This window comes from Oreochromis aureus, linkage group 13, assembly GCF_013358895.1.
Source record: "Oreochromis aureus strain Israel breed Guangdong linkage group 13, ZZ_aureus, whole genome shotgun sequence".
In the NCBI taxonomy this organism is placed as follows: Eukaryota; Metazoa; Chordata; class Actinopteri; order Cichliformes; family Cichlidae; genus Oreochromis; species Oreochromis aureus.
In genome coordinates this window covers 8,926,993-8,942,771 of record NC_052954.1, presented here as the reverse complement: position 1 = coordinate 8,942,771, position 15,779 = coordinate 8,926,993, and the positions used below count along the sequence as shown (strand labels likewise).

At 40.4% G+C, this 15,779-nt stretch overlaps 1 protein-coding gene across 1 annotated transcript in view; it reads left to right on the top strand.

Annotated features, from left to right (window-relative positions):
• The window catches only part of dntt (deoxynucleotidyltransferase, terminal), a 99,946-nt gene extending 86,288 nt beyond the window's left edge, over window positions 1–13,658 (top strand). Inside the window, exon 11 of the mRNA XM_031726335.2 lies at window positions 13,336–13,658. Coding sequence (XP_031582195.1) covers window positions 13,336–13,422 — 87 coding nt within the window. The 3' untranslated portion in view covers window positions 13,423–13,658. The remainder of the gene's footprint in view (window positions 1–13,335) is intronic.
• Window positions 13,659–15,779: the final 2,121 nt, after the last annotated feature.

The window sequence follows — 15,779 nt, the reverse complement described above, 5'->3', positions numbered from 1 at the left end:
GTTATAAAAACAGAACCCCGTGTGCCCTCATGCCTGATTTATTTGGTCTCACCGCGTCCAGAATCAGGCACTAGGGTTAATCACAGTGAATAATTACCCAACACTCAACAGTCCAAATTTCATTTTAAAATCTCAAAAGTCGCATTAAGAATAGTAAAACATTTACGTTATTGTCTTATCAGCAGAACCTAGATGTAAAAAGGGGTTTTATTAAGCCTTACTGATGAGGTTGCTGTTCTTGCAGTCCTTGATTTTATAGAAAGAACTCAGTTTTATTTCAGCTTTTCTTTCAGTATAAAGAGAGTGAGTGTGCAGTAATAATAGTACAATATTAGTAATATATAGAGTACTGTGCAAAAGTCTTGACATGCCCCTCTTTTCCTTTCTAGGAAAAAGGGAAATAGCTGCAGTGATTTATTGAAACCCACAAACATAAATGGAAAACCAGTATGACATTTGTACAGTTCTAATGAGCTTCAGAGTAAATATTTGATATGACGATCTTTATTCTTCAACACAGCTTGAAGTCTCTTAGGCGAGCTTTTCTTGTAATTTCTTAGTTTCCAAAGACGAACTTCGAAGGATCTCCAGAAAACATGGAGAACTATTACAAGACCACTTTTAGAAAGGTCTGCCTCTGCCTTTGAAGTGAGAAATAAAGAAAGGACAGATCGCTCAATACTTGCAATGTGCTCTACACTCACTGCCCACTTCATTAGGTACTGTTGTTACTCTATGTCAACCTAAATGTCTAAAGAACCAGTCACATGGCAGCAACTCAATGCATTTAGGCATGTAGACATGGTCAAGACAACACACTGAAGTAAAAATGAGCATCAGGATAGGCTTTAAGTGATTTTCTTTTTAGCTGGTGCCAGACTGGCTGGTCTGAGTAATTCAGACATCCCTGATCAACCTGGATTCTCCTGCACAACTATCTCTAGGATCCAAAGAGAATAGTCCAAAAAATATCCAATGTAGCTGATGGGTTATAGCAGCAGAATACAACAACATGATCGGCATTTCTGTCAGCACTAAATTTGGACAACAGAAGATTAGAAAAATAAATATTTGTTGGTCTGATGAGTCCACTGTGAAATTCTGATGGTAGGGTTAGAATTTAGCATAGATAGCTTGAGACATGCTAATCCACACTGCCTTGTGTCAATGGCTTGTAGGCTTCTGGTGGTGTAATGGCACATGGCATATGTTTTGGAACATCTAGTGCATTTGTTAAACACCACAACCTACCTGAGTATTGTTGCTGACCGTGTCCGTGTTTCCATCTTCTGATGTTTGCTACCAGCAAGATAATGCATCATGTCAAAAATCGTAAATTATCTCAAACTGGTTTCTTGAACATGACAATGAGTTCCCTGTACTTAAATGGCCTCCACCATCACCAGATCTCAACTCAACAGAACACCTTTGGGATGTGATGGAACAGGAGGTTAGCACCAACCCTTTATCGCCTTGCTAAATCTCTTCCACGAAGAATTAAAGCAACTCTGAAGACAAAAGTGGACCTAATAAAGTGTAATATTGGCAGTGCATAATATAAGCAAAGATGGCTTGGATGCATGTCCAAAACTGCGATTAGGTATAGAGAAGCCTACATGTTTAACCTTCAGATGTTCTCTGCTTATATACCATTCCATTTTTTCAGTGTAGCGCCCAATGAAATGATTCCTGAGCTCTCGGCTCATATCAATGAGAAAATGTGTCATAAAAACATTCTAAACAAAGCTCATATTTTGCTAATGTGCTGTTTCTAATTGACCAGAATGAGCGGAGTGCTGAGTCAGTAGCATCTGATCACACTGTCTGTAGCAGGAAGCAAACTGGTCATGCTAAACCATCCCCTCGTCAACAAACCAATTAATTATTTATGGGCTTCAGTGGAGCAGAAAAACTTAATTTATTGTTATCATTAGAAGAGGTTTCTGTTTGGGTCCACATGAGGATGAGTCAAGCTACAGTTACAGGAGCTGCAAATTTGTACAGTTGTGGGAGAAATCTCCTACAATCCACAAGACACCTGCCAAGTGATGAACTTCGTGTCAGTGGTTATGGAGCAAATGGAAATGACATGCATGGCAGCAAATAAACATCAAGGAGTGCAAGGGTTGTTTTAAAATACTATTAGATGGCCAGCAGTGTTATTATTATCTTTGTGTAAAAGAAAAATAATATTTTAAACGTGATTCACATGTGGCTTGGCTTTGTTGGGTTTAGCTGTGCATGATATTTTCATTGCCTAACAAATGTCGAGGGGCAAACTGACAGTAGATACTGGACAGAAGAAAAGAGCAAAGAAAGAAAATTAAGGCCCAACATATTTCAAACATAGGAGTCAAACCTATCACTCAGGCAGTTGCATGAGCCCAAGCTCCCTTCCTAGGACCCTTGGGCAAGATCCCCTTGGCATCACACTAGTGTCACTTCTCTGAACTCATCTTTTCTCTAACCTAACTAAACAGTTTGGTTGTCAATAACTAAGACCTCAATGGCACAGACTAGTCAGACACCCTTTGCCAATCTGCAGTCACCAGGGAAAAATGTGTATTCCCTGACTGGTTGGCAAGTGGTTGCTGGAAATTTGCAGATAGCCAAAAATAGGTTGGTGTAACAAAAATGTCTTTGTGATTGTTGTGGTCGCTTGCAGAATATTTACCTTCAAAATAAAAGCTTTAGCTTACCATCACCACAAAATCCTTCAAATGATGCAACTTTTATTTTGAAGGTGATGGTTACTGTTTCCAGTTTGCGTTAGATTTATAATTTCAATACCTCTCAGTGGTGTGTAATCATAGAGAAGTCAGCATTTGCATAGAAACTACGGGTGAACGTGGGAATCTTCTTTTATCAGAGCAGCTCCATAAAAGTTTTTACGACCACTTTTAGCTAGCAACTACCAGCAATCTCCAGCAACCACTTGCCAGTTGGTCAGGTGCATCTTTCCCTAGTGATCACTAGTTTCTGTGCAGTCTCTATGGTAAGCAAATTCAAAACTGACAAACTGGTTTACTGGTACACCTCATTGTGGGAAGTGCAAGAAAAGCTGCTGTTTATTTTAAAAAAATATTGCAAATCACTGAATTGTACTCATGAGCTCAGTCTGACTTTAATTAGAGGTGAAGTATTTTTTAATTTAGATTTAATATGCTAACTGTAGCATAGAAAAACAAAGGATTTTCTGTGACTAAGCATGTTCCCTCTCTGCGGCTAAGAAAATGATTTACATTACCAGATTGTCTTTGAACATTCTCACATTTACTTGTGTTCCTAGTCAGGCTTTTGTTTGTACTGCATTCATAACTTTTGCATATTTTTGGATTTTTGTCTCATTCGTTGCCTTTTGCCAGTACATCTGCGAGCACATTACTGTACATAAGTATTCAGTCATCTTCCCTGAATGTTAAAGGCAAATATTTGGAAAACTGCTATGACATTTGCTGAAGGAAATCATGCCCACTGAAGTATCTGCAGCATATTAAAACGCCTGCTTGTAAGTAGGAGGATAAATAGACAGGTTTTATAACTCGCTTGTGCCATGGAAGTAATGCCAGGTGAATTCTAGGTGTGAATACTATCTGTACAACTTATACTATAAAATCGTCATGCTTGTTTTTGCTTTAGGTTATTGTCAGTCTCCCTTTTAGCGTTCTTTGCCTCTTCCAACAGCAGGGATATTTTGTTTTTTAGCAGTTCCTTCAGTTCTTCACCCAGTCTCTATTTCAGCTACCTGTTCATAACTACCAAGAAAATCAAAAAACATCACCTTCGTCCTAGTTTGACTGCGCTATCGATTTTTCCAGCTGAGATAGGCTCCAGCACTCCTGCAAATGTGAATTGGATAAGCAGAAGAAAATGGAAGGATGGATTTTGTTTCTGGTGGCAGACAGAATTGTGTAATGAAAGCAAGGCTCACAGAGAGCCTGTCTAGAGGCCGATGGTGTTATTATTTGATAGCAGTGCAATCAACATTTACTTTATAATGACATGTTAAAGCAAAAAAAAAAAAAAATCTCCTCTATTGCCACTTCAAACTATTAAAGCTCCAAGTGACCACTTAGCCAGTCTTCTCAGTCAGAGTAGAAAAGCTTTCAGTCATCTTAAAAAGGGGTCTTAACATTATATCACTTTCATGCATATAGTATGTCGGCACTTTTCATGTGGATTTTTCTGCATACAGGCAATTGAGAATGTTTGAAGGTTGTTTTAAATGGGCTACGCTATCCATAAAAATGGCGTTAAATGCGCTGACTAATGATTTATCTTGCATTCATGCTGAGCAAGACACAATAGTGCTCAAGTGTAGCATTGTGCAAAAATTTGTTAGAAACTGTCATTGCTACTTCCTTTAATCAGTGGCAACATAGGCAAACGGAAATATAATTTTTAAAGTGTCAAGCTGCTGCTGCTTTGGCAACATTATCAGTGCACAGAAAAAAAAAAGAATCTTATCCAACACTTCTCTCAGACTCTTTGATGTGTCTTTTCATTGCCTTTGGGCAGCCTAATCAACTAAATAACTTTGATTTGCAAATGTTTACTCCTCCACGGGAGCAGAGAGCCATAACACCAGGGACGTCGAGTGAGAGTCCCATTGTTTCTGATTAGGAATTTATTATTTTCTACCCGTCTGCCTCTCTGCCCAGTGCATGAGCTGATTAGCAAGCCGGGGAAGGATGGGTAATGACGATAACACTAAACTCAATAGCTGTTTTATAGGCAGCGGTGCTTTATGATGCTTGCACTAATTGCTGGTGTGATTAGTGAGGTGTCTGTGCCCTCTTTGGTTGCTCAGGCTGTCCTGTGCACTGAGCTCTTGCAGACCGGAGCACAGGGGAAGTGTGGGTGTGCGGATCGTTGGGGGAGGCAGACACAGGAGCGTAATCGACTTCCCACTTTTTCTGCCCCTGTCAGCCCTTTCCCTTGTGCTGCAATAAAGACAAATTAACTTAGAGGCAATCAGAGTTTTTTTCCTTGATCTCTTGGCAATAAAGTAATCTATTTCTAACTGTCAGAGAAAAGACGAAAGTGCAAATTAAAAAAAAAAAGCAGACTGAGAACATTAGTTGATTTCATAATCTTAAATTTTTGCGAGAGGAAAAAAGCCGTCTCCTTCCTTTCTGCCCTTTGAGTGTGCTTTCTATGATGGAAGAGTACCTTGTACTCTTTATTTAAAGGTTGATGGACTCACACATTAAATACTTTACTCTGAATGTGCTCATTGCACCATTAGAGCCGTGAAAATACAACATGGTGAAACTGATGCTTTTGAAAGCTTTGTCTGTGTCTGCCATTCAGTCTGACCTCCACACTCGTGTTCCTGATACATGGTCATTGCTCCTGCGGCTGAGCAGACAGTCAGTACTGAAAGTGAGATGACAGCACTGTCAAGTTTTGTTCAGATACATTTCCCCTACTAAAGGGCTTATACAACGTGGGTGAATTTGCATAGATTTCAGGTCGTGTTTGCATACTTGTCTGCATGACCTTTAGCTCAGTTCTCTTCTGTTTTTTTTTTTAAAGCTATCTTTCCGTCTAAGAGAGTAGAGTTATGTAAGACAATTTTCCACATATTACATTGTTATTTATGATTTAAGTTCTTAATTGCATGTCCTAATAGCTGACATTGCCAAGCTGAACAGCCATCAGTGGCTGACCAAGCACTGGGTGCAACAATCAACACCTGCACTATGAAACATTTTATGTCTGCATCAAATCATTTTTGTCAAGTGGCGAGTAGCTCAACAAGCTGTGAAACACTGACATGATAATGCCTGTAAATTGTTTGGTTTGAAAGCTGTGGCTTGTTTACACACTGTTTACACATTCAACTATGACATGATAGAACTCATCTAGATGCATCTTTCTGGCCATATGGTTATCCAACATCAGCTTTTTATTGGCCCTGGTTTTGTATTTTTTGGTGAAGCAAACAGCACTTTTCTTTTTTTAAAGAACCAACTTGCTGCAGCACTTAAATAAGCACAGAAACTAAAATGTGGTAGTGAATTTTCAGTGAGCTCAAATAGGCTGAAGCTGAAAGGAACTGGTAGTTAAGTAGTAAAAGCTTTATTTCTATAAGCAGGCCCTGCAAGAGCTGTAGCACTGTGTGACAGCTCTTGCAGGATCTACGTTGAACTGTAACATGTATTATTTTAAATTCCATTCAGACTCATTATGGTCTGGCAGCTGGACTGCTTTGACATACAGTCTATGAGATTGAACTCATGTAGTTCCACTTCACTAACTCTTGATTCTTGTGTTAATCAAAAAGCGTTAGGAAAGATGAGCAGCAGGGGCTTCATTCATAAAGGGTTTGATGTAGAGCACTGTGCAAATGTCTTAGGCCACCTCTCATTTCTTTTACTAGAAAAATGGGAAACAAGTGATTTATTGAAATATGCGTAAACATACATGACAACACACTATATCAGGCAAACGCAGAGCTTACACAATTCCAATTAGCTTTATTCTTCAAAACAGACTGAGCTCTCTCGTAGCTTTCTCAACATTTCTTTTAGTAGTCTTTAGTAATAGTTCTCCAGGCTTCTTCAAGGACATTCAAACCTCTTCGAATGTTGGCTGTCTTTTGTTATGTTATCTGTCAACATGATACCACATTGTTAATCTTGACGTCCTCGCTCTAGGGAGGCCAATCCATGGCTGACAGTGAGTGTGTGTTTTCTATCCAGGTTTGTATTTACTCCTCTGGCACTGTGTTTGGGATCATTGTGATGCTGAAAAACGAAGCCGTTGCCAGTCAAACACTTTCCAGATGGTATTGCATGATGAATCAAATCTGATGGTACTTTTTCACATTCAAAATTCGATCAAGTTTGACAAGATCCCCAACACTACTAGCTGAAATAGTCTCAAATGATAACAGAGCCTCCACAGTGTTTTAGAGATGGAGCTTTGGATAATATTTCTACCAGCTATTTTTCTGCAAAGCTAACTGGCCTTCAAGTTAAGTAAATATAATAAATAATAATAAAAGAATACAGTCTTATTTAAACTCTTAATATAATTCTAAAGGGGAGAATACAAGCTAAGAAAAACTAAAAGGAAATACAAAAGAAAGCTCCATTTACTGTTGCCTGTAATGTAGATGCTTTATACTGGATGACTTTGGCTTCACACCAAACAGGAAAATAAGAATAGTCAAAGGTTAAAATGAGATTTGGCAGGTGTGGGACCCAGAAGATTGGTTGTATAGTACTAGTGTCGTGTGGGGAAAGAAATCACTTAGAAATGGGTCACAATAATTTCTATTGTGTGCTTTAATAGATTTTTTTGTGTGTGTGTACAGGCTGTGATAGGTGAGCTGTACTCCTGCGCTTTGTGTAAAGAAATTCAGCAAGATATAGGCAGATGCTACACAAGCTATTGTGGCTAATTACTCACTGCTAGACAATATAAAGCTAGTATAAAGGTGGAATTCATTGAGTTTTTCTAATTATCATCTTAAATTCAAATTGGTGTCTGTAACCGTCAAAACCAAACCACAGCTTCTCTACACCAGTCTAAAATAGTCTCTAAACTTCAGCACAGCACTGAAAGGTGACCAGTGTAGCCTCTGTTGTATTTTCATCCAGCCGTCAAACATTCATAACACTTTTCAGACTTCAATTTGTTTTGCAGGATGTTTCACAATATGAAAAAACCTGTCTACAACACATCACGTACCAATCCATTACTGTATATGATAAAAAGCAAACTCTAAAATGAAATCAGAAATTTTATACATGCTTTAAATTTCCAGTCTATAAAATGTGACTGAACAGTCTTTACCTTTAAAAACAAACTATTTTCCTCTTTCTCCATCGCTGAATGAAGTTGTGTCTCATTCTGTTCTCTCCCTGTGAAATACATCAGCTATGGCTTTAGCTAGCATACACAAACTGCACATAACCCGTTTGTTTGTTTGCTGATATTTGTTGAGCCGTTTGAAAAAGCTTCATTCATTCCGGATCATTCCGGCCCATTTCAACTCCATCAGCTCCATAGTGCAATAAATAATGTATAAATTAGGTATTCTGTGTCTCTTTCATCTCTGTGTCTTTTATGTCAGTCATGCGTAATAAGCCCTGATAATGGATACACCAATAGGATTGTCTTTTATGTATTATTGTTCCCTCCATTTAGGTTCAATCGATTTGATGTTTTTAAAGTGCACAAAGTCCGGAAAAATGACTTTCATCAAATGTGCTGAACGTAAAGTAACAAGCTTGTTGTAAAAATGTAAGGAGTAGAACGTAAAAGTGAAAGGTTAATATAAATATTCAAGTAAAGTTCAGATACCTGGGGATTCTAACCTAATATTTGTACTTTATTACTCACCACATCTGGTTTTAAGCAAACAAGATGAAGTATACATTTTAGAGCATATGCAAATGCGTTCACTTAATGAGGTAAAGTTATTGGATGTTCCTAAATTTGAACATTTTACTGCTGGTATGTTGTAGCTGTGGAGCTTTTTGATTTTTCAGTGGTGAAACTATTGTGCCAGTTTGGAGTGATATTGAGCTTCCTTCATGATTCTGTCCTTTGGATGCTTGCTGGCGGGGTAGGTGTGAACAGCCATCCAAGTTTTCCCTCTCGTCTCTTTGTCTCAGTGTCTCTCGGTCTCCCTTTCTCTCTTTGATGTGTCAGTTGAGTAAGGCCGGAGTAGGGCAGGCAGCCATATCCATCAGCTCCATCCATCAAGCAGTGGGACGGGTGGCAGAGAGAGGATGACGGGCAGCAGAGAAGGGGCAGATGTTTTGCAGGAACTGATATGCTCTCACATCCACGAGGGATGTCATTACGTGGCCGACAGAGAAACATGTAGCTGATTAGCGCCTTATTAAGTCAAGGACACTGGCTCGCAGTAACATACACCGGTGCCATTTTGGCTTGTGGTGCTGATGGCTTGCCAGTCACTGACAACATGAGTGCCTCAGACAGATAACCTCTCTTTCTAATTAACTGCTTCTCTGTTCTTCAACTCCAAGTTCCTTTTTTATCCATCAAGCAGCTCTGGAATAAAGCTTGCCATTTCAAGTATTATTTCCTTTTTCTTGCTCAAATGGAAGAACCCAGAGGTGCACGAGGCTTGTGGATTTCTCTCTGAGAACCACACTGTGTTGTGGTAAGTAAATAAAGCAACATCTCCCTGAGGGCGTGTAAGGATTGTAGGAACTGAGAAAAGTGGACAGTGCAGCGGACAGAGCGCTTTAGCCCTGATCCAGCACAGTGGCTAAAATGATAATGTTGAGAATCTCATCTGTGTCTTGTGTTTTCTCCTTTAGTCGGATCTTTCGAGTTGTCCTCTGTTTCCTCTCGACAATAAATCCTGTCATGTGTTGTTAGAAATATGTATTTACTTCAAATCACATTGGCTTTGTTCAGCACTCTCCTTTGTTCTCTCTTTTCTTCTCCTGCTTCTAAGTTTTATCAGCTGTATGTTTAATACACTATAGCTTGCCACATCATAAACTGCAGCGATGTGCGTCTGCATTTCATGTGTTTTGAGTGGCCAGAGCAATAAATGGGCTCAGGGTTATGAGAACAGTGAAAAATACAGGCAATGGTGGACTAGTTAATGGGCCTCAGGATGGCTTTACTGAAATGTAATACTGTTTCACCAACAGCACACTTTTATTTGGGAAAGAGAGATAATATTTCTTTGGACAGTGCTGATTAAATATGTTGTGCAAGAGAAAAAGTGGGTGCTACTGAAGAGACTAGCCACAGATATTAATCTAATTTTAGGAAACATGATTATTGAATCTTGCCCATTTTTTTTCAATCATCCCCAAGGTACTGCAACATTAAGACCAACAACACAAGGAGCTAAAGATGTCAGAGGATAATAGATGCTCCAACCTGACTAAAAATGACAAATGACTAAAAAATTGACTAAAAAGAGAAAATGTGTCTTTTTTCTTGTGCACTTGCAGTGAAATCTGCTGATTTTGGTCTCTGTGCAGGGAGGAGGATGGCGGTTTAGGGGTGTATAACTTTTGGGGAATGGATATTACTTTTATTTTGTTGAATGCACGAAAATACAGATGATGGTAAAATTCAAACTTCATCCATCACAGAAACAGCTACATTATTTTATCGTCAAGGTCAGTCACTGCTGATGAGTTCATAGTCTCATTCATTTGATGTTAGAGTCAAAAAGATGAATAATTGTTTGTTTGAGTATGTTTCAACATGACAAGCCTCCAGGCTGTGAATGTAAAGTTGGTGCTGTGGTGTTTCAGGTTTTAGTTACACAGGCTTAGCACCTGCTGGAAACCACAGGTCATGAGGGAAAAAACTTCCCAAACTGGATACAAATGGTTGCTGGTAGTCACTGTGAAATCAATTGCTAATGTCCCATTTATGCAGGCCTAGACTTGTCAGTGACCCCCAGTAACCACTGGTTGATAGGGAATAAACTCTGGAACCAGTTAGAGAGTGGTTGCTGGAGATTGTCTAAGGAGCTTGGAAAGAAAAGCGTCTGGACTTCTTTGAGTTGCTTGAAGACGTTTCACCTCTCATCCGAGAAGCGTCTTCAGTTCTCGGATGAGAGGTGAAACGTCTTCAAGCAACTCAAAGAAGTCCAGACGCTTTTCTTTCCAAGCTCCTTAGACTACGATGACCTGGATGACTGAGAACCTTCACAGACATGTTCAATTCAATTCAATTCAATTCAATTTTATTTATATAGCGCCAAATCACAACAAAAGTCGCCTCAAGGCGCTTTATATTGTACAATAGATCGCACAATAATAAATACAGAGAAAACAAAAAATGTTGCTGGAGATTGCTGGCAATCACTGGTGTGAAACTGGTTGCAATAAAGGTACAGCATCAAAAACCTCTGCAATTACTGATTAAAGTATTTGCACAAAGTTTTTGATGTAGCATGCTCTTTGCCAGTAATTTCACCTGGCAGCTGCCACTAACCTCCAGCAATGTCATATGGTTGGGGAATCGGCATATTTCCCCTTTAAATGGAGGATGCCAGCAGGTAGATGTTGAGTCTGGTTTTCCTGGAGGTTTCTTCCTGTTGAAAAGGAGTGTTTTTTTCACGCTGTTGCCAAGTGCTTGCTCATAGGGAGTCGTCTGATTGTTGGGGTTTTCTCTGTATTATTGTGATAATACAGAGAAAGCTCCGGTCTTTTTCTTAAGGTGACTGTTGTTGTGATTTGGTGCTATATAAATAAAATTGAAGTGACTCCACATTTTTTTACTTGCAGTCTGTGGTTAGCTGAGGATCATAGACTGCAAACCACTTCTGGAAATTTATACTGTAGATCAGTGAAAGGCGAAAACATTGGTATACTTTTTTTAGTGCATTATTTGACAGTTGGGTAATCACAGTTTTCCAATGTGCTCACTTACACTTCCATATAGAGTGGCTAAGGCAGGGGTCTGCAACCTTTTACACCCAAAGAGCCATTTGGACCCGGTTTCCACACAAAAGAAAACACTGGGAGCCGCAAATACTTTTTGACATCTAAAATGAAGATAACACTGTATATATTGTTTTTTATCTTTATGCTTTGTGTGAACAACTAAGGTGTGCTGCTTATGAAATCCATGAAGTGCTACAGAGAAAATTACATTATATTTATGTAATCAACACATTTTGAACTCTTAAAGAAATATAACAAAAGGAAAGACACCAACCTGAACTAAAATGATCCAGGTAGCAAACAAAAACTGTTGTCAGCCGCCACCCTTTATATCGCCTTTGGGCTGTTGGAGCCTTGACCTGACTCTTAAAAAATAATTGGAAAAAAGCACTATGCTGCTGAAAAATGAAAAATAGATATTTGCAAAATTCTGCCTAAATATGTATTTTACCTGGTTAATGCGTGCGGGGGGGCGTGGTTTGCAGCGCCGTTGCAGGGGAGGCGGACGCACCTGAGCGACACCCGCAATCACGCCTCGCTACCTTTACGTCTGCGCTACCTGTGCTGTTGTGTTGTTGCAGCCGGCTGTATGCGTACAGGAACCGTGTGTGAAAAGTGCTCAATAAAGAGATGCTCAAAAGCATGCTCATGGAAACATCGTCGGGTCTGCCGTGATTTGTTTACAATGGGACTTCTGCTCCTGAACCTCTGCGCACAGAGTCCGCAAATCGGGGATATACGAAGTCAGTTTACGCAGGACTGTCATCTGGTATCTGTCAGGCGTGAACGGTGTTTGTCTTTAACATAGTTCACGGTGGAGAACAGCTGCTGACATAATGTGGATCCGAAGATCCATAATTGGCCTACCTGGGGTTGAAAGTCTCGATAAATGCACGGCGTTTCGGCGGGTACACGGCTTCGCGAGTGTGACTCTTATTTTGAGCGATGAAAAAATAATAGAATATAATTTTATTTTTATATTTCAATATCACAATAATCTTCCAATTTAGAACTACGAGTTAAAAAGAACTAACATAAATGAAATACACTTCAGCTAAATACTTCTAATTTATTTGCCCAAAACACGCGGAGCCGCAGTATAAGGACTAAAGAGCCGCAGGTTGCCGACCCCTGGGCTAAGGTGACCTATTTAAACTGCTTGTTTCATCTTAAACTTTGCTGGACAAAGTAACCATTCCTGATAGAAATGATGGCAAAAACTGCAAGTTGAAAAAGTCCACCCAAACGTGTCATTTGCATTATAAATAACAAGCCATTATAGAGGGAGCTGTGCCTTATAGTGTTTTTCCCTTCTCCTGACTTCCTACTTGCTGCTCTCAGTTATCTCTGCCTTTGGCTGGCTGTGGGAGCTGACATGCTCTTGATTTTTCCACCATCTCTCAGCAACGTGTCAGGTCCAGTTTAGCACTTGAGGGCAGAACGTGTCAGAATCACAGCCCCCTCTCTCTCCAGGCTGTCTCGCACCCAAGGTGAGTCAGGCCTTGTCACCACTCCTATAAAGACATAACCCATCACATGGCGCTGGTAGATGGCCAGTAGTTAATAGCCCTGTTGTGATTTGCCAGGGAAAATACTCATCTGCTGAAGAGAGCAATCACTTAGAGCAAGGTTGGGGTTTTATGGGTTTAGAAAGGAGGTGGATGCTCAAATGTAAATCTGCAGAATCACAGCATGTCTGAGCCTTGGCACACACTAGGCGAATAAAATCCTAAATCGAAAGACAGCTTGTGGTGGAGATATGAGTTGAAGTACAAGCACAGTTGAGGCTGCGAGCGCAAGGCACAAACATTTTGTGGAACGGCGAAACCTCAAGTTGAGAATCCACGGATCTGCACTGGTGACTTAGAGACAAATTCCTGCACATTCCTGCACAAGTCACTGACTTTGTGTTTGTGTGTCCTCTCTCTAGAAAGAGTTCCTGGCAGCGACAACTGAAAAGGACATCTTTGCCCATCTGGGTCTCGAGTACATCGAGCCTTGGCAGAGAAATGCGTAGGCCTCCGCTCCTCCTTGGCTGGATGATACCCTGTGCATACATCAGTGTTTATCCCATCTGCTTGCCGTTATGTGGCTCTCCTGTGATTCACTTTCAAACAGCTTTTGATTTCCATACACTTTTGTGTTGTTGTTGTTGCCAATATTGTTGTTGTCTAGATTACATGACGACGTGTGATTCATAATTCTGCTTATTCACTATTGTCTGCCAGCAAATAAACATTCTCCCGTACCATTCACAGGCTCCTGTCTCTAAGTGTTGCAATCATAGGCAGGATAAAAAGACTAATCAGTCAGTATGAATCGCCTGGGGTGCCTGTGAGGTGCAGGAGAAAGGGAGCCTGAAAGAAACACGGCAGTAAAGGGGGTGACCACTGAGAAAAAGGGAGGGAGAGGAAGAAGACAGGAAACGATGAGAAAAGTGAGGGGGAAGGGAGCTCTTTGTCGAGCAAAATGTTGTAATCACCCTCCTCCTGGCAGGAAAGTGCTCAGTGTGAAGCTGAGCCAGGTCTTTGGGGAATTGAGAGGCGGGTAATGAGCTTCAGATAGAGGAGCGTTCCGCGTCGCCATTTAGCCTCCATTTAAGCCTACGTCCACTGGAGATCATTTAGCTGGCATTCCCCTATCCAAAGACCAGTAGTCTCCTCTCTTTGTTCCCCGATGAATCCACTTCCCCAGATGCTTGGCTGAAATTAGAGGCAATCAGCTACAGCGGGAAATCAGGAAGAATTCAGATGGAAGGTAAACGAGTCTGCTGAACACACAAATGGAGTTTGGCTGCCAAAGTGATTCTGTCTCCCCAGCATCCATTATCTTATTGCTTTGACTTTGCTTATGTTTTATGTATGGTGGTTGTTTATCAGGATTTGTGTCCTTTTTTCAGGACGGTGATCCTCTAATGAAGAACCTTTATTGATCCCCGCGGGCTGTTTGGGTACGTCTGATTTGCTCCTTTAGTGATGACACGACCTGCCCTGCTGTTCATCCCCCAACCCACTTTCCTCTTGATGCTCAGCCTCCGGTTTATCCCAGGATGCTGCAACAAGAGCAGAGACAGATGAGAGCAAAGCATTCTAGTGAATCACCCTATTTAAAGATTTTTAAGTAGAACAGTCCGGCGCTTTGAGGACTTGACCCAGGCCTCCCCCTCTCCCACCTCTTTCTACTTTCTCCCTCTTGGCCTCTGTCTTTCTCTCCCGCTGAGCCGCTCTTTCAACCTTGCTGACACAAAACAAACTCTAAAGCTTCTGAGCTGCAGTGTTAACCAGATGGAACAGGCTCCCTGATCTCCAGGGTTATCTAATGTTTTCACTTTTAAAACGAAGGCGGAACCCCCTCTACCCCAACCCCCACCAAAATCGTCTCTAAATTTCTCTAGAGTAAAATAAAAACCAAGCTGACCTCAATAAATGTACATTTGTTCAGCTCTCTTTTTCCTAATTGTTGTTCAAGTGTAAATTGGATCTTCTGCTACTTTCACATTAAAAATTCACAAGTGTAAAGGGATTAAAAGGCTATAGTTCTCAATTTAACAACAACATTGTTGTTGTGCTCTTAGAAGACCTTAAATTGTTTGCAAAGCTGAAAAGCAAAGATTTGAGTACAACGGGATAATGCTGCGTGCTCCTATAAGAGTTAATTTCCTGTGGAGCAATACAAAGCTTGATCAAAAGTTTATAAAAAAATCAAAACCCATACCTGATTTAAATTTAAAAATCTGTTTTTCATGTCGTTGCGCACATATGGACGACTTCCAGTGCTTCTGTTATATTTGAAGTGCTCCCTGGAAGTCTAACCACTTGTATGAGTTCACCTGTAACTTTGCAATGGTCCTAATCAAACAGCAGTTGTACAGTAAATGAAAGAGTCAGCAGTCATGTGATAAAAACAGCATGAGCTAGTTGGTTTTTTTGACATGAACATTGATTTTGCACAGTAAATTTGTCCCCAGAAATCAGGCTATCTGATTTCAACCTGGAGCAAAGCAGTTCACACATGGCCCGTATTGTGGAGGGGGAGCATCGTGTGGAGCATTGTGTGTACCCTCTTACATTACTTTGACCTATCAAACATAAACAGTTTACCACCCAACCTGAAAGTATGATTTGGTCCTCTGCGTCTTCTCTTCCTCCAAAATGAATAATCATGTCAACAACTTCCAGTTTCACAACTTCCACTGAGTAAAAAGTAGAGGCTGCTTTGGAAGCAGTCCATATGTATGAGGAGACTGCTTTTAAAACGAGCTCAACTAAACAATTTTTTTTAGTTTTTCGATTAGGTAGCGTACCCCCAACAACTCATGGCAGATGGCCGCCCCTCGCTGTGCCTGGTTCTGCAGGAAGTTTCATCCTGTTGAAA